Source organism: Aquarana catesbeiana, linkage group LG09 (assembly GCF_042186555.1).
Source record: "Aquarana catesbeiana isolate 2022-GZ linkage group LG09, ASM4218655v1, whole genome shotgun sequence".
NCBI classification, from domain to species: Eukaryota; Metazoa; Chordata; class Amphibia; order Anura; family Ranidae; genus Aquarana; species Aquarana catesbeiana.
The window spans coordinates 257,290,685-257,316,456 of record NC_133332.1 but is presented as its reverse complement, the minus strand read 5'-3'; the positions used below and the strand labels follow the sequence as shown (position 1 = coordinate 257,316,456).

At 42.9% G+C, this 25,772-nt stretch overlaps 1 protein-coding gene across 2 annotated transcripts in view; it reads right to left on the bottom strand.

Annotated features, from left to right (window-relative positions):
• Window positions 1-25,772, bottom strand: part of LOC141108550 (uncharacterized) — a 177,898-nt gene that overhangs the window by 138,169 nt on the left and 13,957 nt on the right. For both annotated transcript variants that reach the window (XM_073600254.1, XM_073600255.1), the window contains exons 3-4: window positions 20,357-22,608; window positions 564-717 (exon numbers count right to left, since the gene is read on the bottom strand). In XM_073600254.1, the coding sequence (XP_073456355.1) occupies window positions 564-717; window positions 20,357-22,608 (2,406 nt within the window). The remainder of the gene's footprint in view (window positions 1-563; window positions 718-20,356; window positions 22,609-25,772) is intronic.

Below are 25,772 nucleotides of genomic sequence, written 5' to 3'. Positions count from 1 at the left end.
CAGGCCCTGCATTGGGTTAAGGTGGGTGGTCGGGATACCTGTTGATTTTTACAGCTGCCCAGCCTGCAAGTGTAGACAAGGCTAAACGTAAATTGTTGAAACAGTGTAAAATTTATTATGCTGATGAGATAAGCGTGCTAGGGAATATTTGTACTATATCATCCTTAGAAATGCCCTGCCCATTGTGAACCTTTAAAAGGCTAGTAATGAATGGACTTGTGCAGTTGCCATTTTTGGCAAAGAAGTCATCTCTTTGTCCGCTCTCCATCTCAGATGTAAGAATACACTCGCCTACTAGGGAGAAAATAACATGAAGACAATATGAAGAGTACTACTTGAGCTATAATAAATGTCTTTCAGCATTAGAATTTCACATGATCGGAATGCATGCATTTAGCAAGAAAAAATATACCCGATGCTAAACAGTTTTTGGGGCACTTTAGAATAATGACTAGCTGTAAAGTGCTTTTTCGGCCATTTGAATAAATTGTGATAACTTTTCTCTTTTCCTGCATTTTCACAACAGTCTTGAAGGCACAATAATTCAACAAACTGTCACATACCTTGAAGGTGAGAGGATCTGCAGTCAGCAGCGTGAGCCTTCTCTAGAAGAGACAAGATCTTTTGCTTGAGAACTTCATGTAGTGTGTTCATGTCAGCAGTGATACATAAGGGTGCCTCAGAAGAACTAGATTCAGTTTGAGACTTCACATTCGCCTTTGCAAAAGAGAAACAGTATAAAAGTTTAAACAAGAATCTTGTTAGTATTTAAAAGAACTACATACCCTGTTTCCCCGAAAATAAGACCTAGCGTGATTGTCAGTGATGGCTGCCATATAAGCCCTACCCCCCAAATAAGTCCTACCCTGTTTCCCCGAAAATAAGCCCTACCCTGAAAATAAGACCTACAAGGACTTTAATTAGGGCTTATTTGGGGGGTAGGGCTTATATTGCAGCCATCACCCACAATCACGCTAGGTCTTATTTTCGGGGAAACAGGGTATATACATATAAACACACACACACACACACACAGTATACTTGCATACCCAAGCATACACATACATACACATACATACACACCACCAGTAAAAGTGTGCATAATAAATACCGTATTTATTGGCGTATAACACGCACATTCATTTTAAGAGGGAAGTTTCAGGAAAAAAACTTAAAATTTGAAATAAGGAACTTTGAAGCAAAATAAGGGTCAGTGCCCATCTGCAGCCTCACCATTGCCATCAATGCAGCCTGATCAATGCCCATCTGCAGCCTCGCCAATGCCATCAATTCAACAGCCTCACCATTGCCATCAGTGCAACAGCCTCACCACTGCCAACAATGCAGCCTGATCGATGCCCATCTGCAGCCTAGAGGGGAGCGGGATGAACGCCAACATACAGTGAGAATCTCCTATGATAGACAGTGGTCCAAAGGCGGCCCAAGAGACGGGACTTCCTATTATAGAGGCCACCAAGTAAACAGGAGATTCTCACTGTATGTAATCTGACGGCGCTTGTCCCGCCCCCTCCCTGTCCCCTCCGAGGCAGCTGAAATTGAAGTATTGGCGTATAACACGCACACGATATTTGCACCCGATTTTCATGGTGAAAAAGTGAGTGTTATACGCCAATAAATACAGTAAATTTTTTCTATATGAATACTAATAAATATGACCTGTATAAGAAAATACGGGGTATCATCATTTTTAAAATATAATGGAGGAGGATCGGGATTGCTCTGTGCAATTCCATTGCACAGAGCAGGCAAGTATAAAAAAATTACAAATAATGTTTGAGTTTACAATCACTTTAGGGGCCTCTTTAGAGAGATTTCCCTTTACTTCCTGTTCCAATGACAACATTATCACGAGAAAAAAAAATGTAAGCGAACACAGGCAGCAATAGAAAGCTCTACATTTCCCTTTCTTTACAAGAAAAAAAATTGTTTCTGTTGTTGCACGGGTCCCTGATAAAAAAAGACTTCCACTCACTTTAACAAAATGAATGGAAATGAACTCCTCTTTAAGAAACAAGATCCAGATAGATTGTCACAGCAGAAGACAAAAAAAATATTTTCCAAAAAGGTGTAAAATGTAATAAAACATAAAAACGAGAACAGGCAGAATGTTACGCTGGACACAGTCGCTCCTCCCAGTTTGACAGTCATGCAGGTGCGCACAACAAACGCACACTGTCTGCATTTGGGCTGCTCACCCACGGGTAGGGTTGCCAACTGTCCGAGATTCAACCGGACAGTCTGGGTTTTGAATCATGTGTCTGGGTTTCAGTCCACCTGAAACCCGGACACTTTGTGCAGACAGGAATATGGCTTGGAACAGGGCTTGATAGGAGGGTAAGGGAGCACTATGTGCGCCTAGGGCTGGGGAAAAAATCGATTTGAATCTTGAATCGAGTTGAGAGGTCAAATCGATTTTTTAGGTTTTTTTTCACCATGGAGCGGCGCTGACGCTGCGCCGGTCCTGAGGAGCTGCGGGCAGGAGTTTTAGGCGAGGCCGCTGCTTCGGCCTAGTCCGAGAGGCCAGACGCAGTGGACTAGGCCGAAGCCGCGGCATCGCCTAAAAACTCTTGCCCTCAGCTCCTCAGGACCGGCGCGGTGTCCATCAAAAAAAAAAAAAAAACTCAATTCGAATCGTGAATCGAGTTTTTTTTTTTTTATTAAATCACAGATATTTTTTTTTGGGAGAAAATCTCCCAGCTCTATGTGCGCCGCATTAGTATTCTCTTTGGAGTGCTCAAAAGGTGTCTATAGTGTATACTAAAACAAAAGATATTTACTTTGCACCGCTAAAGTGTTCAATTCTGTCTCAAAGAAAAAGTGGCAACCCTACCCACAGGGCTGGAACAAGCGGCAGTGTCTGTCCAGCTGCTGCACCCCTATAGACTTTGAATGGAATGCCAGCATGCAGCACCTGTGGCTTCAGTTGTTTGCACACACGGTCTATTCATGCCCTATGGGTCTCAGCGCCCGTGTGAATGAGGCCTTGAAGAGCCAATAGAAAAAATACTGGTTTTCAAAGTTTGCTCAAAACATGCACATGTATAGCTAAAACAAAGCTTCTCTTCTCTTACTGTCACTATAGTCAAGGTTTAAAAAATGAACTTACCAGTACAACATACTAATAACTTCAAAGCAACTGTTCTACAATCTGACATGTGTGCGGAAAATGCTGCAAGCACACAAGCCCAGTATACCAGTGTCAGATGAAAGGGTCCATCCCTTTGACTGGATTGTCTGACACTGGCATACGGGACAAGTTTAGACAAATCCTATGAAGTTTCCCAGCAAGTGAATTGTGTATATGCATTTCTGATTTAGAAAGGAAAGGGGAGGAGGAGGGAGAAGGGCATCTTTAAAAATCCAGACAGTTCCCAACATTCAGAAGCCATTGTGTACAATACCAGATCTGAGGCCCAGCCATAAAGTGTCAGGCACAGCAGCATTTAAATGCAGAAAAAGCAGAATATCATTCCCTTCCAGGTGTATTCATACAATCCTAGACGATGACTTGTCTACTAAACACATCACCCATTTCTCCAGTGCAGACAGGAACTGTGTTCTCTGTTCACATTCGTAGTCTGACTCCTGCAGTTGTCACTGCCAGTCATCCTCTCTAATAGCGGCCAGATCTAGAATGGAGTGCCTATAATCAGCATACAGTAAGACAGGCAATTGAGGAGTTCCTTCCAGGGTTTATTAGATCTTTGCTGTTATGACTGAACTTGTAGATTTCCTCTACTGGTATATCATTCTGCCATCAGCTGAAGTGGAGACTAGTACAGTATATGTATTATGTAGAACTATGGTATGCTCCACTGTCAGCCCCATTCACACCAAGTAGCGCAATATCGCTTGCCAAGCACATGCGCCCTACAATGGGCAGCCCTGCTGGCAACAAACACGGCAATGAAGTGCATCCACCGTTTTGAACTTCCAACATTGTGCTGCATTGGTTGTGCGTTTTTCTGGCTTGTAAAGTTTGGAGTGCCAATAATAACAATATGACACCACAAACTAGAGCTGCACGATTCTGGCTAAAATGAGAATCACATTTTTTTTGCTTAGAAGATAGATCACGATTCTCGCGGCGTAACATCATCTTTCACATTAAAACAAAAAAAATTGGGCTAACTTTACTGTTTTTTTTTGTTTGTTTTTTTTTTTTTTTTATTCATTAAAGTGTATTTTTTCCCAAAAAATTGCATTTGAAAGACCGCTGGGCAAATACAGTGTGACATAAAATATTGCAGCAATTGCCATTTTATTCCCTAGGGCGGTGGTTCTCAACTCCAGTCCTCAGGGCCCACTAACAGGCCAGGTTTGGAAGATAACTGAAATACATGACAGGTGATATCATTTGCTGCTCAGTGATTGCCGTATTCTAGTCTGCATCTCCCCAAGGTAATACATAAAACCTGGCCTGTTAGTGGGCCCTGAGGACTGAAGTTGAGAACCACTGCCCTAGGGTCTCTGCTAAAATATATATATTGTTTGGGGGTTCCAAGTAATTTTCTAGCAAAAAATATTGATTTTAACTTAAGAAATAAGTATCAGAAAAAGATTTATACTTTAAGTGGTTAAACTTCCTGCATTTACACTGTTGAAAACTTAGCAGACTGCCAGATTATTTATTTACACAGAAGTTCTTTCCCTTTGATCTAAGAAGGAAGCTTAGTTACAATGTTTCAAGTTAAAAGACTTGGCAGACTGACAGCTGAGTGAGCAGATAAAGTCTCTCCACTTGTTTATATGAACAAATCGGCAACCTCTGCAGGAGAGATCGTCAGGGGAGATGAATCGAGATCACGATTTTTTAGCGATTAATTGTGCAGCTCTACCACAAACATGATACATGTTCTTTGTACATTGGTGAGTATGGGGTCTCATACAAAGACCCCTACGACCATTCAACTTCCTGCCAATCCTGTTTACATACATTTACTTGGTTTACTACTGTCAGGGCTGGGCTCAGCCCTTCCTTCTCTGAGCTGGCTTCTCAGTTGTCGACTAATTGCCAGCTCCTTTCTCTCCACAGTTAGCTGTTGATGATATCCTGCTCGTCAGTCCTGCCTACTTAAGCGGTCCATTCCAGAGGAGGTCTGCCTTCACCTTGGTCAAACATCACAGAGACTCTCTCCTGCTATCCTGTTCAAGACGTGGTTTGCTGACATCCCCTCTGGCTCCAGATCCTGCTTGCTGTTCCACTCATTGATCCCCAACTTCTGGCTTGGCTGACTATCCGTTACGGTTACTGACATTTGGCTATGTTTTGACTACGTTTGTTCTTTTTATTTATTATTAAACAAGTGTGTGATTTAACTGTACTTCTGTCCTGGCCTGATTTCATGGTTTCTGCCAACTACTTGTATTGCAGATAAACTCAAGCATCTACCCTTGAAGAAGCGAGCATGGTCTTGTGAAACGCATTGGGTACTACTGATGCTTGTACATAAACTTTGATGCCTGTAATTGCTTTTATATACAATTTATTTACCTTTGCATGTGGATTGTCTTTTTACACTGTATGTATACCTCACCGGCCTGCTTACTACTGCTGGTGTGTTCTACATGCACGACAAGTTGCAATAAATTTATTTTTATATCTATATGGTAGGTTCATTGGCTAACCATATTCACCTCATTTAAAGTCCCAGGGCGACTCCTTTGTTTTCATGTTCTTTGTACATTTCATGAACATACTCTGGGGTATGCAAGTGTGAATGCAGGCTCAGGGGTTGCGTAATATAGTACAAGGTCTCCATATACTGTAACTAACAGATAAATACAGTGGGATAAAAATGTCTAATTTCTCTTGACAACTATTCCACATCAACTTCAAATGTTAGCCAAGTGCCCCCTAGTGTTCTAATTGTTCATCAAATGTTTCCTAGGTGCCCACTAAATTTTGAAGCATTCAGTGCTGCATCTCCTGTGCAATCCATAGGGCAGGGTAATCAACGCTGAAATACAGCTAACATTGTAGAGAAGATCTATAAAAACTGATTTAACGCAAATACAAAAAGGAAAACATGATTACGGAAGGCTAAACTTAAAACAGAGTGGTATTAAAACCCTAAAGATTAGTTAACCACAGCTAGATGCCATAACCCCGGTATCCCCGTTTTCGGCTGGCGGTCGGCTACAAGATAAAAGTGGTCTCTGCGGCGGATTCGCCGCAAGATCACTTTTAATTGGTGGCAAGAGAGGGGCCCCCCCTTCCCGCCACGATCCGGTGCCCTCCGCCGCTTACCGGAGCCGTCGGCAGCAGCGGAGGCGATCGCGTCCTTTCCCTAGCTGTGCATGGAGATGAGTGAGGGGAAGATGGCGTCCACCCATCTCCCTGACACTGCAGGGCGGAAGCGACGTCAAAACGTCACTTCCGCCCATACGTCTTAAAGGCACATTTTATAATGTCATTTTTTAAATGACTTTTTTTTATTGGATTTTAGAGTAAATATGAGATCTGGGGTCTTTTTGAGGACCTGTCATGCTTTTTTCTATTACAAGGGATGTTTACATTCCTTGTAATAGGAATAAAAGTGACACAGTTTTTTTTTTTTTTTTTTTTAAACAGTGTAAAAATAAATAAAATCAAAGTAACATAAATAAGAAAAATAAAAAAACATTTTTATTAAATCGTCACGTCGAGCTCGCGCGCATAATCGAACACATACGTGAGTAGCGCCCGCATATGAAAGCGGTGGTCAAACCACACATGTGAGGTATCGTCGCGATCGTTAGAGCGAGAGCAATAATTCTAGCCCTAGACCTCCTCTGTAACGCAAAACATGCAACCTATGGAGATTTTTGAGGGTAAAAGTTTGACGCCATTCCACAAGCGGGCGCAATTTTGAAGCGAGACATGTTGGGTATCAATTTCCTCGGCGTAACATTATCTTTCACAATATAAAAAAAAAATTGGGCTAGCTTTACTGTTGTCTTATTTTTTTATTCAAAAAAGTGATTTTTTTCCAAAAAAAGCACGATTGTAAGACCGCTGCGCAAATACGTTGTGAAAAAAAGTATTGCAATGACCACCATTTTATTCTCTAGGGTGTTAGAAAAAAAAAACAATTATAATGTTTGGGGGTTCTAAGTAATTTTCTAGCAAAAAAAACTGTTATAAACCTGTACACACCTAAATTCCAAAACGAGGCTGGTCTTTAAGTGGTTAAAAAATTAAATAAAATCAGTAAAAGGGGACAGGGTTGCCACTTTTTCTTCAAGCCAAACCCGAACAATTTAGCGGCGCACAGCAAAATAGTTTTGTTTTTTTTTAGTATACACTATAGGATTGTAGCACAGACCTGGGACACCTTTGGGCGCTCCAAAGAGAACAGTAATGCAAAAACGCATAGTGCCCTCTCACCCTTCTGTCAGGCCCCTTTTCGAGCCACATTCCTGTCTGAATAATGTGTCCGGGTTTCAGGTGGACTGAAACTCGATGCATGATTCAAAACCCAAACTGTCCGGGTGAATCCCAGACAGGTGGCAACCCTAACAGGGGACACAGTGGTGTAGTGGGTAGCACTTTCGTCCAGCAGTAATAAGGGTTGCCGGTACGAATCCCAACCACGACACTACCTGCCTGGAGTTTGCATGTTCTCCCTGTGCCTGCGTGGGTTTCCTCCGGGTACTCCGGTTTCCTCCCACACTCCAAAGACATGCTGGTAGGTTAATTGTATCCTGTCTAAAACTGTCCCTAGTATGTATGAATGTGTGTTAGGGACCTTAGATTGTAAGCTCCTTGAGGGTAGGGACTGATGTGAATTTACAATGTATATGTAAAGCGCTGCGTAAATTGACGGCGCTATACAAGTACCTGAAATAATAATAAATAATAATCACTTACTATTAATGTGATGTGTCCCTTATGCTGCTGGCTCCCGCTTTGCTAGAAATAGTCCTCCTCTGATCCCTTCCTACCCCCACAATCTTTTGTTTGGGTGAGGGTTAAAGTGGTTGTAAAGGTAAAAAGTTTTCACCCTAATGCATTCTCTGCATTAAGGTAAACAACCTTTCCACGTCAGCACCCCCCCAACAATACTTATACTGGGCCCGATCTCAATTCAGCGCTGCGCTCATCTGCAGCATTGTTGCTCTTCTCTCCACTCTTGTTAAAGGAGGCTTGGCAGCAGCGGGAGCTATTGGTTCCTGCTGCTATCAATCAATCCTCTGAGCAGAGAGCAGGAGGGCAGTCAATAGACGCACACAGTACAGCATGGAATCGAGACTGCACAAGTGCCCCCATTGTAAGTGGCTTGCTATGGGGACACTCAAATGGCAGGAGGATCCAGGAGCTCCAATGAGGGACCTCAGAAGAGGAGGATCGGGGCTTCTCTGTGAAAAACCATTGCACAGAACAGGTAAGTATGACACGTTTGTTATTTTAGAGTATAAAAAAAAATAAAAATAAACCTTTACACTCATTTTAATAGAGCAGAGGGATCGACGACAGGCACTCATCAAGAGTGCTGACTATGCCTGCCTTATCCGCCCACCTCCTACATTTATAGGATCTGTACTATGGCTTCTATGAATGAACAACCATCTATAAATGTTGGAGACGGACCTTTCCTTCATCTGCCCGACCTCAATTCAAAGATCATTTTTTTATTCACAGAAGCTTCTATGAATGCAGGTGGTGTGCAGAAAAGGTGGGCATAGTTGGCACTCTTGTTGAATGCATCTGACAGGTCCCTTGGCTCTTTTAATCCTTGCAGCACTGGAAGACTACAGCTGTTGGGGTAGAAGGGGAATCAGGGGAGAGGATGTAAAATAAGACCACAACCAGCAGCACGAGGGACGCTACACATCGATTGTAAGTACACCAGAAGATTAAGACCAGAAGATTAAGACGGCGGTGGGGAGGGGGGGGGGAATTGGCAGAGGAAGATTTCAACAGGAGCCAGCAGCACAAGGCACACATCACATTGATGGCATGCAATGTCCCTGTGCTGATTTTTTTTCCCCTTTATTAAACTTAAGCAAGGTATACACGGACCAAAAAAATAAAATAAAAATCGGCCAGTTCAGCAGGCTTTTGTCAAACAGTTCTACTGGAAAACCAGCATAAATCTGCTCTTGCAGCCAATGGCTGCAGAAATGATCTGTATATTCTGATGGGGGGTGAGGGTTGGGGAGTCCCCATTATCAAAATAGCACAGCAGGAGCGATCCCTGCATCCACATCGCTTTAATTTGAGGATGTCAGTTTTTTTTTTAAGTTCAACCCACTGGTTGAACTTAAAAAAAAAAACTCAAAAAGTTGTATATCCAGGCTTTAAGCTATAATCAAAAGACGGCTATAGCGCGGGCTTATATTGTTGGGAAAGCGTCCATGGATCCTTAGGACACAGCTTATTACAGACCAGGGTAAAGGGTCAATCACAGCGGCCCTTTACCACGTGATCAGCTGTGTCTAATGACAGCTGATGACGATGTAAACACAAGCCGGGTATCGGCATTCCTTTCCTCATGCTGACAGCATGAGGAGAGAAGAGCCGGTAACCGGCTTGTGTGAAAGAGACATCTATAGTGAGTAACTGTGTACGGAGTGCTGCTGAGTAACTGTGAGTAACTGAGTACTGCTTACATTAGAGTCAGGAAGTTAGCTTAACAGTTAATCGGGCACGATGGTCAGAGTAAAATTCCTAATCCTCTAGGAGTATCCCCATTAAATTAGTGGGTACGATGTCCAACAGGTATGGTAATGCACATGTTGGGAGTGGGACATGTATTCATTCCTCAAGCATCTGATCGAGGGTGAATACTGATGCACAAAATGTGAGCACATAGCTTCTTTGGAAGCCAGGTTCTCAATCTAGGGAAGCAGCTGGCAGCACTGGAAAGTTTCTCCAACCTGAAAGCGAGTTTGGAAGGTAACTAAAAGGTACTGGCAAAGGCAAGCACAGAGGCAGGTGGAGATACAGGGGTGCAGGCACCAAAGCAGAGTAGTTGGGTGACATTTAGGCAGGGTAGAGTGGAAGTGCCAAGGAGGCCAGCCCTTTGTCTGGAACATCCCAATAAGTATGCCCTGTTGCGTGATGTTGGAGAAACCAGTCAAGGAGCGGCATTGCTGGAGCAGAGCGACGCCCCTAGCTGCCAGGGGAAAAACTCCTCCAGTGAGGGCAGGGGCAAGGCTAAGGGTAAGGAAAGCCAGATCCTGGGGGTAGGGAATTCAATTATTAGAAGGACAGAGAGGGAAATCTGCCACAAAGACCGTAAGCACCAAACGGTATGTTGTTTACCTGGCGCTCTGGTTCCCCACATTATGAATCGGGTGGACAGATAATTGGGTGGGGCTGGGGAGGTCCCAGTTGTCATGGTACACGTGGGTACCAATGACAAAGTTAGAGGAAGATGGAGAGTCCTAAAAAACAAGTTCAGGGACTTTGAGAATACTACCTTGGAGGTCCTACTCTAAAATACTACCGGTACCTCAAGCCACACCAGAGAGGCAACGGGAAATTCTGGAAATTAACAATTGGTTGAGGAGCTGGTGTAGAAAGGAGGGGTTGAGGTTCCTGGAGAACTGGGTTGACTGCTCAGGGTCAAGAACAGGATAGTCAGGAGAACAAGCTAAGGTCGGGGCAACTAGCAGACAGGGATGGTCAGGAAGAACACGCCAAGGTCGGTACACAGAAGTCAGCGATAAACATACAGCAGGACACCACACAGAAACCTAGACACAACTGAAGCTCGGGCAAAGCTGGCTTGTAGTGCGCGGGGTTAAATAGTGTTTCCTGTTGAGAGGCTAGTGTGGAGCCATGCTGAGAGCTCATACTTAAACGCCCAGGTGTGGGGGTATGGTCTCTCAAGGCTGAGACATGGACCTGAAAAGGTAAGCAGATAATCAGAGCATAAACCATTACTGCAGATTCAAGACATATATAAACAGTAAGAAAGTGAGGCCAGAACATATTGGCCCCTTTAAGGATGATGAAGGTATGGTTACAAAAAGACAAAGAGAAGGCAAAAGGTTTCAAAAGCATTCTTCTCCTCAGTTTTCACAAAGGAAACTGGGGGAATATAGTAACCAAGACTGTAATGTTAATAAAAAAGTCACAGAATGCTCCCTCATGGCTAACAGAAGACAGTATCAGAAATAGACTTGATTACACCTGAGGGTCCTTAAGGAACTTGGCAAGGTGATAGCTAGACCATTGTTCCTAATTTTTATGGACAGTTTACTAACTGGAATGGTACCAGCTGACTGGAGAAAAGCCAACGTGGTACCAATATTTAAAAAAGGGCCAAGATATATCCCTGGAAACTACAGGTCAGCCTAACATTGATAGTATGTAAGCTAATGGAGGGGATGATAAGGGACTATAAGATTTTAGTAATAAAAACGATATCATTAGTGGCAATCAGCACAGATTCATGAAGAATCGTTCTTGCCAGACCAATCTATTAACGTTCCATGAAGAAGTGAGCTGCCATTTAGATAAAGGAAGGCCTGTGGATGTGGTGTATCTAGATTTTGAAAAAGGCATCCAATATGGGCCCCACAAACGTTTAATTTACAAACTGTCGGCATGGACCATAGGGTGAATACCTGGATTGAAAACTGGCTACAAGGATGGGTCCAAAGGGTGGTGATAAATAGCGAGTACTCAGAATGGTCTGGTGTGGTAAGTGGGGTCCCCCAAGGACCTTCCCTTGGACCATATCTGTTTATTTTATTCATAAACAATATAGAGGATGGGATAAACAGCTCAAAGTATTTTGCTGATGATACAAAGCTAAGCAGGGCAGTGAACTCGGCGCCGGATGTGGAAACCTTACAAGACCTAAATAAAATAATGAGGTGGGCAACTACATGGCAAATGAAGTTTATTGTTGAAAAATGTAAAGTAATGCATCTGGATGCTAAAAATACAAACGCTAGTTACTCGCTTGGGGGAGAGCCTCTGGGGGGAATCTAGGATGGAAAAGGACCTGGGGGTCCTAGTAGATGATAGGTTCAGAAATGGCATGCAATACCAAGCTGCTGCAAGCAAAGCCAACAGAATATTGACATGCATTAAAAAGGGGATTTACTTGAGAGAGATAAAACGACAATTCTCCTACTCTACAAGAATCTAGTCCGGCCGCATCTTGAGTATGCCATTCAGTTCTGGGCACCAGCCCTCAGAAAGGATGCGCTGGAACTGGAGAGAGTCCAGTGAAGGGCAACAAAGCTAATAAAGGAACTAGAGGATCTTCGCTATGGGGAAGATTACAAACAGTGAACTTATTCTCTCTGGAGAGGAGACGCTTGAGAAGGGATATGATGGCAATATACAAATATCGTACTGGTGACCCTAGCATAGGGAAAAACCGTTTCAGTGAAAGGGAATTTAAAAAGACACATGGGCATTCACTCAAATTGGAAGAGAAGCGGTCTAACCTTAAACTGCGTAGAGGGTTCTTTACTGACAGAGTGGTAAGGATGTGGAATTCTCTTCCACAAGCAGTGGTATTAGCAGGGAGCGTCCATGGTTTCAAAAAACTGTTAGATGGGCACCTTAATGATCACAACATACATGCATATACAATGCACTATTGATATAAACACACGCACACACACACACCACACGTTAAACTGGATGGACTGGTGTCTTTTTGCAACCATACCAACTATGTACAGTGGCTTTAAAAAGTATTCATACCCCTTGACATTTTCCACATTTTGTCATGTTACAACCAAATACGTATTCACACTAAAATTTATTTTATTGGGATTTTATGTGATAGACCAACACAAAATGGCACATAATTGTGAAATGGAAGAAAAATGATAAATGGTTTTCAAAATGGTTTACAAATAAATATGTGAAAAGTATGGCGTGCACTTGTATTCAGCCACCCTGAGTCAATACTTTGTAGAACCACCTCTCTCTGCAATTACAGCTGCAAGTCTTTTTGGGGATGTCTCCAACAGCTTTGTACATCTAGGGTGTCATTTTGCCAATTTTTCTTTGCAGAACACCTCAAGCTCTGTCAGATTGGATGGGGTGCGGCTGTGGACAGCAATTTTCAAGTCTTGCTACAGATTCTCAATTGGGTTTAGGTCTGGACCTTGACTGGGCCATTCTAACACATGAATATGCTTTGACCTAAACCATTCCATTGTAGCTTTGGCTGCCTGTTTAGGGTCGTTGTCCTGCTGGAAGGTGAACCTCCGTCCCAGTTTCAAGTCTTTTGCAGACTAACAGGTTTTCTTCTAAGATTGCCGTGTATTTGGCTCCATCCATCTTCCCATCAACTCTGATCAGCTTCCCTGTCCCTGCTGAAAAAAACATCCCTACAACAGGATGCTGCCACCACCATGTTTCACGGTGGGAATGGTGTGTTCAGGGTGATGTGCAGTGTTAGTTTTTCACCACACATAGCATTTTGCTTTTAGGCTAAAATGTTCAATTTTGGTCTCATCTGACCAGAGCACCTTCTTCCACATGTTTGCTGTGTCCCCCACATGGCTTCTCGCAAACTGCAAACGAGACTTCTTATGGCTTTTTGCTACTCTTCCAGAAAAGCCAGATTTGTGAAGTGCACAACTAATAGTTGTCCTGTGGACAGATTCTCCCACCTGAGCTGTGGATCTCTGCAGCTCCTCCAGGAGTTACTATGTAACTTTTGGCTGCTTCTCTGATTAATGCTGTCCTTGCCCGGCCTGCAGTTGTGCCATACTCTTTCCATTTTCGGATGAAGGATTGGAGAGTGCCCTGTGAGATGTTCAAAGCTTGGGATTTTTTTTATAACCTAACACTGCTTTAAACTTCTCCACAACTTTATCCCTGAACTGTCTGATGTGTTCCTTGGCCTTCATGATGCGGTTTGTTCACTAAGGTTCTCTAACAAACCTCTGAGGGCTTCACAAAGCAGCTGTATTTATACTGAGATTAAAATTACACACAAGTGGACTCTATTTACTAATTAGGTGACTTCTGAGGGCATTTGGTTCCATTATATTTTAGCTAGGGGAATCAGAGTAAAGGAGGCCGAATACAAATGCATGCTACATTTCAGATATTTATTTGTAGAAGATTTTGAAAACCATTTATCATTTTCCTTTCACTTCACAATTATGTGTCACTTTGTGTTGGTCTATCACATAAAATCCCAATAAAATACAATTATGTTTTTGGTTGTAACATGACGACACGTGGAAGGGGTGTGAATACTTTTTCAAGGCACTGTAACTATGTAAAAATGTTCATATTTTTTTTCGTTTAGCAAAAAATTAAAAACCCTGTGGTGATTAAATACCACCAAAAGAAAGCTCTATTTGTGTGGAAAAAAAAATTATAAAAATGTAATTTGGGTACAGTGTTCCATGACCGCGTGTCATTCAAAGTGTGACAGCACTGAAAGCTGAAAATTGGCCTGGCCAGGAAGGGGGTAAAATTGTCCAGTAGGCAAGTGGTTAAAGAATCTCAACACTGATGTATTCTACTGGAAATACTTTTAGACAATACTACAACTGCACACAAACAGTACACTAAGGCAGGAATTGGAAACCAAAAAAAAGTTTGGACAGGGTAGTATAGCCTAATAAAGGCTTGTGTTGACTGCTAAAAGCAGTTTGAGTTCAGGTGCATTCCACTTACATTTGGGATCATTGAATGTGCTTCTGAGATGATTCATGGTACATAAACTGGTAAATTTTACCTGCAGTTGATTTTCTTCTAAGCTGCATACACATGCTTTTGCATTTCCACAATTTCTTTTGCACAGAAGAAGCAAAAGCCTAATTCATAAAGTAGTTTAAAACAGCTTTAATTGCTCACAAAGCAGCCAATGCACTTTGGGAACAAACACTTGTCTGTTTTGTTAATCATTAAAGCAGTTTTTGACTTCCTTTGTGAATTTGGACAAACACTAGTTCTGGTTTAAACTTAGAAGAACGCTCCTGAGTACCCAAAGGAGAGATGACCTGTTTGCCTGTCAGCTGCCAAAACAGAGCCAGTGATCTCTCCGAATTACTTTTCTCCTTTACCAATCTGCATTAGTAAGCATTGTGAAATCCCAGTTTCTCATGGACATATCCCTTTTAATCTAGGAAGCTCCCAATCCTCCCCAGATCCATTGAAGCATCAACAGCTGTGCAGTTAGGGGCAGAAACTAGCAAAAATTCTACTAGTATGCACTTGGTAAGACAGGATCTGTAGCATCTTCTCCAGAAAATTTTTAGTCAGCCAAAATGGGGGGACCAATTTCCAAGCAAGGTGCTCCCATGGAGGCATGTGAGCCCACGCTGTCCCAGCACAGTGTACTTGCGGGGCAGGGACCCAGGATACCCTTCTGAAAATCCAAGGAGGCATGGGATCCCTCTAGCAAGATATTCGCTCACCATGTAAGATCTGAGAACCAACCCACTGTACAAAGTTACTGGCCTATGGACAGTCAGTATCCAAGGCAATGTCCTTCTGAAGGACCACTCAGACAAGACCAATATTCTCAGCAGTGTCTTGCAACAACTATCCCTGTCCCGGGGGAGGCGTCCACTCCTTCCTGGAGGTGAAAGCACTGCAAAATCTATATGGTTAACAAAGAAGTCAGGAGTGAGATACTTAGACAAGGCGGGGTCCCAAAATATGGAAAGAACTATAGTATTTGTTCAGAAGGATCAGGTAGTAGTCTCAAAAATGGTGGTACTACAGTGAGAGGAATTGCCCAGGGGGGAACAGACTACCCTAGACGCCTGAAGCTGGTGAAGCATCGCCTCCGCTCTAGGATTCGCTCTAGGATTCCTATATCCTTGCATGCCAACAAGGGGGTCATATGTGTGGACCTTTTATGAGTTGGGTCATCTCACCCTCCCATCACAGGTGGTCAACAACACTGGAACCTAGCAAGGCTTGGGCTAGCCAGATCTTAAAAGGTAGTTCGGCTCTTCGGGAGGGTACTGACTACCAGTCTTCATAAAGCTAACTCTCTTTACAGGAGGTGACCTGAGCATCCTACAATGAAGTTGCCAGGAAAGGGCAAGGGGCTGAACCTGAGGCGCAATATTTCTAGAGACAACAGTTGTGCCCAAGAAACGCTGAGGATTCAGATCATTGACTAAATAGAGGGCAGCTACCTAGTAAGAGAGGTCCCCACTATGACACAGACTGACAGATTAGGGGTCACTGTCAACACAGAACGCAGGGTATAATCAACCTGTTCAAGCTGGGATTTTAGGAGGGATTTTACCTGCCCATCAGAATCTGTAAAAGGTAAGTACACCTTCCATCTGACTAGTGTTGTTTCCAATATGGTACACCAGTTGATTTACTGTGGAAACGGTCCACCACTTAACAAATGCCCTCTTGAAGGGGAACATTTTTGGTACAGTCTCAGGTGGGGCACAAGACCCCTTGGATTGATTCCAATCTACAAAGAGGAGTTTCTTGAATTGTGGGTATAAGGGGAAGGTCTGTAGCAGCTCTAAAAGACTCCAGAGTGGAGACAGCAGGCTGATACTCCAAATACAGTGTAAAATGCACTGCATCAATAAGGTCAGATATGACTCTTGTAAATCTGAGGTGGTAATAAGAGACTGCAGGGTCCCAAAAACAGTCTCTTCGGTGATAGGCTAGTGAGACTCAATCTGAGTCAGAAATGGTGTCAGACATCATTGTCCCAATCTAATCTAACGCAGCTGGAGGGTTAGAGATCCTGCAGGGGACGTCACTAGAGTGCAATCAGAGCCCCTGCGGTCAATGTGTGCAAAGAGTTTAATATAGGTGATCAAAAAGTACTGGGTGAATATAGAGGTCTCCAAAGACAGGGCAAGGAACTGAGCCCCTTCTATTGGAGCTGATGAAGACTTGAATGAAGAAGACTAACTATAAGGCTACCAGGCACTACAGTATTGATGTCAGTTCACTTGGAGGATACTGAGTCAATGGCCCCAGAATTACTAGCAGAGTATGGCCTGAGGTCACCCATAGCAGCAGAACTGTGCCCTGAGTGTGTCTGTGCAGTCATGTTGCAGCACAGTTACCCAAAGTGGGAGGCAAAGCCTCAGTAGTCACATAAACTAAGGCAGCTGGTGCTGATGAGGGTCAGGTTGTCAGAAGTGACCAGGTCCCTGTAGGTGGGCAGTGGCAACAATCCAGACACTGGAGTTCCATGAGGTGCTTGCAAGCAGGAGCAGCAGGGATGTGGTGGTTTCTTAAAACTAGATGGGAGAAGTGAGAGGCATGCACATGGGACACGCCACACAGAGGGTGACCTCAGCCCCCAAGCAATAACCCCTACTGAAGTGAAACTGACAGCAGCAGCGAACTTGAATTGCACCCAGGGGGACACGCATTCGTGAGGTAGCTCTCTATTCTGTAGCATGATTGGCCTTACACACAGAGTGAGTCTTCAGAAATAGGGTGACATCTGGGGCTGTGCCACAGCCTTGGATGCAGAAAGTGCTCTATGGCTAACCTACCCAGTACACTCAGGTCTGGAAAGCACCACAATGCAAAGCCCAGTCCAAAGGTCACATTTCAGGCTACCTCTGTTTGTCCAGTCCGTTGGGTTCAGGGTACAGCCACCAAAACTAGGCTGCGGAAATGCAGAGACCAACTCAAGCAATGATGTAGAAAGGTAGAAGTCAACAGAAGAGAAATTACATGGAAAAAAAGCCTAGCAATTAATTCCATCCTTCTAGGCCACGAGCAAAAAACTGAGGCATGCTGGGTAGATGAGGGGTTATACTAGCGAAAAGTTAGCATTTTTCTGTTTGCCAATGCCTGATCCTCCTGTAGGCAACAGTAGCCCACATTTATCTGAATTTCTATGTCCCTAAGTAGACGATAAAGATTTGTCTACACCAGGCATATGCAATTAGCGGACCTCCAGCTGTTGCAGAACTACAAGTCCCATGAGGGTTAGCAAGACTCTGAAAGCCACAAGCATGACACCCAGAGGCAGAGGCATGATGGGACTTGTAGTTTTGCTACAGCTGGAGGTCCGCTAATTGCATATCCCTGGTCTACACTAAACAGTGAAATCTGATTGGTTAATAAGTTACCACATCCAACCACTCTCTGCACTGCCTTTGTTAAATAAGATCCTATTTTGAAGATGTAAAAAGTTGAAAATATTTTTTTTTTTTTAAAGTTCAATTACAGCTAATATATCACTCTTCACACGGAACAAATGGAATGGTTAGCTACAAGTCACAACTGTAATATCATTTATTTGAAGAGAACCTACCATGTCAGAAATATGTGAGCTGCCATTGCTAACTTTTTGCTTTACAAGCAGTCAAGCTGTTATTCACCTAAATTTTAACAGGCTGCATATTTTTTCTGGGTAAGGCAAGTCGTGAAGTTAGAGGATGATGATGTGCACTTTGCAAATTTTCTTAAATTACACTTAAAATTAAAAAACTGGGACAACACTTAGCCCTTTTTAGCACAATGACAAACAAATGTATTAGTTAGGTCTCATATTAGGTTCTGGAGGATGGCATAATGATACTCCTGAATCAATCTGCGATCAATAGCTTCATTTTCCTATAGTTTCCTTTAGATATATATTTTGTGGCATGTGAAATGCCACCTGTCTTTTAAGCAAACATGTCTTTTTAACTGGGACTTGTGAAAAACACTGTCAAGCCTCGTAAAACATAGCTGTTAAACTTAGTAATTTGTTCTTGTGCAGTGCAGAAGAGCTCAGCAGACATGACGAACACCCACCAAAAGTAATTTCTCAAAACACACAAGCACTTTGGGCTCGTCCACACGTGTGTTACTTATGAATAATGAAGTAATGCTTATTAAAGGATAAGTTCACCTTTTGAAAAATGTTACATATTCCACCTGCCTTTTAGGGTGGAAAATGTAACATGTTCCAACTGCTGCAGCCGCTGTCGATCACCCCCCCTGTGAATAGCTGTCACCTTTTGACAGCAAACGGCCACATCATTCATTCACACAGCTGTGTGTGAATGAACCACAAGACCCGACATCCTTTGCGGCTTGTAGGTCTCAATAAGCTGTAGAGCACCATGGTAGTTCATTGATATTTCCCGTCAGTGTATCTGCCTACTCATACGGGATGTACAGACACACAGATACACTGACAGGGCTGCAGGAGACCTGCATGGCACCAGCGATCTGCTGATTGCTGGTGCAATGCTTTACAGGCTCCAAAATAAATAAATGCACTTTTTTTTTTACCTGCAAAAAAAAAAAATGTGCATTTATTATTATTTATTTTTTAAGTGAACATAACCTTAAATGTGTCTATAGCATTTATGAAGGGTTTATGACATGGTTTTGTTGTGTTTATGAAGTGTTAAAAAAAAAATCTTCATGAATGCTTTATAAAATGCCCATGAAAGTTTTGCTTTTCTAGTGGGAAGTGCTTAAAGGGGAAGTGATGTAGAGTAGATGATCTACTTTGAGGTGTGGTTAGGTTGTAGTGTAAGAAGCGGACATTTTTGTGAATTCTCTGCAAGATGGATTTGATCTCTTTGACACTTGGCTTGGTCCAGCTCGTCTTTACTGACAAAAAAAAAAAAAAAAAAAGCTTTGTTACTGGCAATAATGCTCAAGGCCTCTGCTCCTGCCTGGCACTGTCAGTATTGCTGGCTGGCTAACTTTTGCCCGCACACAGAAGCATATGGTGTTACCACACAACTGCTCTGTACTAACAGGAAATTGCTAGAGCTGCCCTGTCCTAGTTCTCTATTATCTCCCAGTGCATTCTGGAATACAGGAGCCTCCACTGTCTCTCCCCCAATTTTCCAGCTAACACTTTATAAATGCTTCACTAACACGCCATAAATGCTATAGGTGCTATTAAATTGCGGTTACAAAGCATTACCAGTGAAATCAATGGAGGCAGGTGACAAGCGTCAACACTTAAAGTGACAAGCTCCCTAATTTTTAACACAACATAACGCTACTGCTCCTGTGTGAACAGCACTGTGTGGTGCCCATTGTAATAGTCATGGAAGGCACTGAAGGGCAGTTATGAGACTTTAAAAATACTGAATAAATGCTGCATAAACACAGGGCATTGACGCAGGCATGAACAAGCCCTTTGAGATATGATGCTGTAAAATGTCACAAGGAACTTGGACCACAGCAACTGACTGATACAGCCATCCTGCCATATACTATATGAATACATAGAATATGATGTCCTGATTGGACAGATATAAAAACTTTCTCTGCATGCATCACAGAAGCCAAAGGCATTCCACAAGAGAACACAACTTTTAACTGGCTGTGGAATAAAAATCATAGAGGACAATAGGACTTACTGTACCATTACTGCATACTTCGCCTGGTTAGAAGTTGTGTAAAAAGAAACTTAATGATGAGGTTTAAAAGCTACAATTATCTCATAAATACCTTTATCATTTCGAGATCTTTGTCAACGCCTGTTAGATTTAACTGTTGATTTGTCAGAAATCTGTTTACACCATCATGTTGCTCTGAGCAGTCATTTTCCTTTCCAAAATCCCCTCCATCACCCGGATAACAGCTATCTGTTTCTTCAGAGGGTATCCTAGATTCCAGACAAAGTACATGTGGTTCCCCATGTCCGTCAAATATAGGACATGGTGAATCTGAGGCGTTTTCTGCCTTAGCAGAGTCTGGCAAAATGGTTTCTGAATTATTAAATGTACTACTATCAAGCAATTTTGATTCATCAACTTCTGTAACTGGCCCCGATTCTTTCTGCTGGGTTACATCTGAGGCAAGGTCTAAGCTTTGGTCAGCCTCAGCTTCAGTTATATCAGTATTTTCACTAACTGGTGCTTCTACTGTTTCTTTCTCATGTGCTAAGGGTTGTTCAGGTATGTCCTTTAATAATTCTGAAAAACTGGATTCTGAGTACGATGTACTGATGTCTTCTATAGCTTCAACATCTTCTGAAGCAATGCCAGATCCTAGATCTTCAGGACCATCCTCGTGTATTATCGGTTGACTGCTCGGATCTTTCATTTGTACTTCCTGAGGCTTTGGTTCCTTATTTTGAACATTTCCATGTTTAGGTTTACATTCACGATGACAGGAGGCATCTTCCTTTTGCTTGCTTTTAATTCCTCTTGATAGACAATCAGGACTTGGTTCTGAGAGAATTGTGGCTAGCTCATATTTGTCTATCTTAGAACTTTTACTCATTAAATCATTTTGCAGAGATTCCATGAGACCCAATTCCATAGAGCAGACATTACTGCTGTCATCAGAGTCAATATCGGAAGGTGTTTTGCTGCCTTCTTCTAACATGTCTCCAGCATGTTCCAGCTCAGGCTCTTCTAGAACCATATCCAAAACTGGAGGTATATTACGCAACAACTTGTAAGAGTCTGAACGTGTCATTTCTTTATTAATGTGCACATCTAGCATTTCTTCTTCTCCTTCTTCCTTGATGTCAACAAGCTGTTGCTTGCGTAGGTGCATTTCAAGCAAGTGTAAAACATCAGGGTCCAGTTTATCTGAAACATACTGATGTCTTTCTTTTCTGTGATCGAGCCCGTCTTTTGAGCAGCTGTAATGAAAAGAATTGTCTAGGTTATCCTCTTCACTACTTTCTTCCTTCTCAGAAAGGTCTTCCTCTTCCACAAACTCTAGCTCATGTAAAACTGGCTGTAATCCTCCACACTTTAGTGATCGATGCTCCTTTTTCCGCTTGCCTCTTTTGGTACTATTGTTTTTTGGTAAACATAGCCCAAAGCGTTTGGTCTGAAAATCAAGAGAATTTTTAGAGCAGTCTTCACTCTCGCACACATTATGTGCTAGTACATCACATTGCTCCATGCTAGAAGTCTCTTTTTGTTTGGTAGAAGGAATATCACATTTGCTAAGTTTTAAGTGCACAGCATGGTTGTCGACATTGTTTTCTGTATGAATGGTTTCATCACAGCCTTGTGGTTTATGATCTAAGCTTTCTCTTGTTGACAGTATGTTACGTTTTGTGACTTCATCCAGCAAGTCTCTCCTGAACATGTCAGAATCGGACACAGCAGTTTCTTTGAAATTATTTATTTCCAAGTGTTCTTTATCTTTTTGCCGATCACCTAAAATAGACTCTGTTGCATAGGATTCCTCTTCATCCTCAGAATTTTCCTGAAGTTTTGACAAATTCACTTTACACCGATTGTGTGTATCTTTGTCTAACTCTTCATTCTGCAGGTCTCCTTGAAATATTTTATTGCTCTCTGAAATATCTTTACTAATGTTGTTTTTTAAGGTGTAATTGGATAAAGTTTGTTTTGATTGCACGTTACACAGTTCTCTCCCATCTTGTATTTTGCCTTTATCTGTAGTCTGACATGAGTCACGCAAGTGATTAAGCGTCTCTTTATATTCTGTGCTGTTCCGGTCTTTAGATGATGTAAGAAATGATTCTTTCGGATTGTCTGCAGCTGATATTTGATCGCTGACTGTGGTAAAATCCCCTGAAGATACAATTCTTTGGTTGGTAAAATAGTCTTGTTCTGATACCTCTTTGTTGTTGTTCAGAAGGTCTTCTGATTTTACATTCTCCTCCAGTTGGAAATGGTCACTTGCCACAGCCTTTGTCAGAGCTGCTGTATGGGCTACATGACACCCATTTACAATATCTAGAAGAATGCCATTCCCAGGTCGACTATGATCTAGAATACAGAAAAAAAGAAACCGGGCTGAATTTGTGTTTTTTTTGTGTCTCATTAACAAATTTAAGTACTTTATATTTTTTACACTGTTTTCACGGTGGCATTCTTCTAATACAAAGTTCAAGCTGAAGAAGTTGTTTCCGTGCCCTCTGTCCCTTTCGTTTTGTTCTAGGGAAAGCATAGACTAATACTAACCTTAACACAAGGTCCCGCAATCTTCCTCTCCTTCTGTTCCAAGAACTGGGCCCCTATGGCCACTCTTCCCGTTGATGTCATTATGTACAGCAGCCATTCTAAACCAGGGTTCAATGGAACCCTAGTCCAATCCAAACCCTAAGGTTTCTCCATGGGTGGCTAGGGGATCCCATCTGATCGTGCCTGCATAGTTCCAGATCCAAATCCACCTAGTAGAGCCAGCAGCATTACTGGAAGGGTGTCATTCTGGTCACCCCTGAAAGGAGGGCATTCATCCCACTTACCACTAATGTAAGGGACATTGAACACGATGACCCTTGATAGACTAATCTTAGCAGGGGTTCCCTGAGACCTCCAAATGATTTCAAGGGTTTGTCTGGGTTAAAAAGGTTATTATTATTAATTAAGGTACTTAAATAGTACCGTCATGTTACGCAGCGCTTTACATATACATTGTACATTCACATCGGTCCCTACCCTCAAGGAGCTTACAACTAAGGTCCCTGACACACATTCATATACTAGGGCCAATTTAGACATAAGCCAATTAACCTATCAGCATGTCTTTGGAGTGTGGGAGGAAACCGGAGTACCCGAAGGAAACCCACGCAGGCACAGGGAGAACATGTAAACTCCAGGCAGGTAGTGTTGTGGTTAGGATTCGAACCAGCGACCCTTTTTACTGCTAGACGAGAGTGCTACCCACTACAACACTGTGCCGCCCAAAAGGTTGATGTACAGTGCGGGACCAGCAGTCATGTCATCAAGATAATGAGGTGGCAGCTGGTAAGACTGTGCACCAGTGGTCCAGCAAAAAAATAACTAGACCACCAGCTAGGACCCCCTTCGAATTCTGGGGAAGGGGTGGGTAAGAAGCAACCATTTTAATAATTTTTTATGGTTGGGTCTTAAGCATCTTGTCCACTCCAACAGGCTGTCAGAGCTTCAAGAAAACCCAACCTTCCAAATAAGGGGATATTAAACACAGCCCTCTCATAAAGCAATACTAAGTCTAAGAGTATTGCAATGCATCAGTGTCATAGCTAGGGCTATACAAATTTGTTTTTTGCATATACACTATATTGCTAAAAGTTTTGGGAGACCTGCCTTTACACACGCAAACCTTAATAGCATCCCAGTCTTAGTCCGCAGGGTTCAGTATTGAGTTGGCCCACCCCACTGGTGCTCAGTCATGTTGGAAAGGGCCATCCCCAAACTTTTCCCACAAAGTTGGGAGCATGAAATTGTCTTGGTAAGCTGACACCTTAAGAGTTCCCTTCACTGGAACTAAGGGGCTAAGCCCAACCCCTGAAAAACAACCACACACCATAATCCCCCCTCCACCAAATGATTTGGACCAATGCACAAAGCAAGGTTCATAAAGACATAAATTAGTGAGTTTGGGGTGGAGGAACTTGACTGGCCGTCACAGAGTCCTGACCTCAACCCAATCGAATACCTTTGGGATGAATTAAAGCGTAAACTGCGAGCCAGGCCTTCTCGACCAACATCAGTGCCTGACCAAATGTGCTTCTGGAAGAATGGTCAATTATTCCCAGAAGAGTTGAAGCTGTTAAAGCTGCAAAGGGTGGGCCTACGCAATATTGTATCCTACAGACTAAGACTGAGATGCCATTAAAGTTCATGTGCGTGTAAAGGCAGGCGTCCAATTACTTTTGCCAATATAGTGTATACTTTGGAGGCACCACTGCAGCTTTGGGATGGGACTGCAAAAAAAAAAGAATCCATTAATAAATTTTACAGCACAGGACAGTGTGCATGAGGACTTAAATAAGCTTTTGAAATCACTTTCTGTGGCAGACAGGCTTTACCTAGACTTCTGCCCAAACTGGTGAATGGTGCAACTGGTGGTCTTGCAGGAGTTCAATTCTAGGGCCTCAGTGGCCTGAAGAGGTTTTCGGCCCAGGGCTGTTGCAAGGCAGAGGTGGGGTTTAGCTCCTTGTGCACCATCTTGAACAACAAGTGCAGATTACGAGAGTCCCCAGGCACACAAGCGGATCTAAAGAATAATGGCTCGCTCACACAATGCGCAGTGACCTGCGTTTGTCTACACTGGATCAACACAGGTAACTGCGATATTTGTGAGGTGTTCACATGTAATGGCTCATGGAGTGATTACCTGCGGTTAGGGACAGATGATAGCCCCTTGTCAAAAAAAAGTGTCAGGGCCTGGATCTGAACCCAAGACCTCTGCTGCGACCTGAGATGCTGGACAGCTACTATCTGATCGGTTAGACAATCTTGCCTTGTACTTTGTTTTTCTTAAGCCTTAAACTCTTGTTCCTGCTATTAACTTCCTGATTTAAGTCATGTCCCAGAACTTCCTGTTTGCCAGATAATTGTCCTCTCTTCAGCCAATATCTCACTCTGGGTCACTACTGCTGCCGTCCGTATCTTCGCTACAACACGTTACCGACTTTGGCTTCTTTACGGACTATGCTTCTGCTTGATCCCTACCTGCTATATCTGCTACTGGACCCCGGCTTGCTGGCCTTCTGGTGGGGCGATCCTGAGGACCGCGGCCTGGTACTAACACAAAGAAAAACCCATCTCCACCATCAGGAGCGCTGGTGAACACCACTTAGTACTTAGACTCCGCAATTCTTGTGAGCCCGTTTCATCCGCCAGGGTGGGCTGCTTCTGTACTAATTCAGCTGGTTGGTGGGTGCTTCTCTACTGCTATTGGCCTCTGAGACAGGCTGAGTGGCTACAACTAAATGATTCCATCTGTGAATCAAGGTGTAGAAATACACTGGAGTCCTGCCCCAGCTGGCACCAGAATCTCATCAGAATCGGGCCTAAATTGCAAAAGGAAGCATAATGGGAGGAAGAGGAGAAGGGAACATGCTCTTACATACAGAGAAGTATCAAGTTTATTTAAGTATAGTAGAAATGGGCAGTGGAGAAATGTAGAGAAAGAAATTATAAGTAGCAAAGAAAGTGGGACC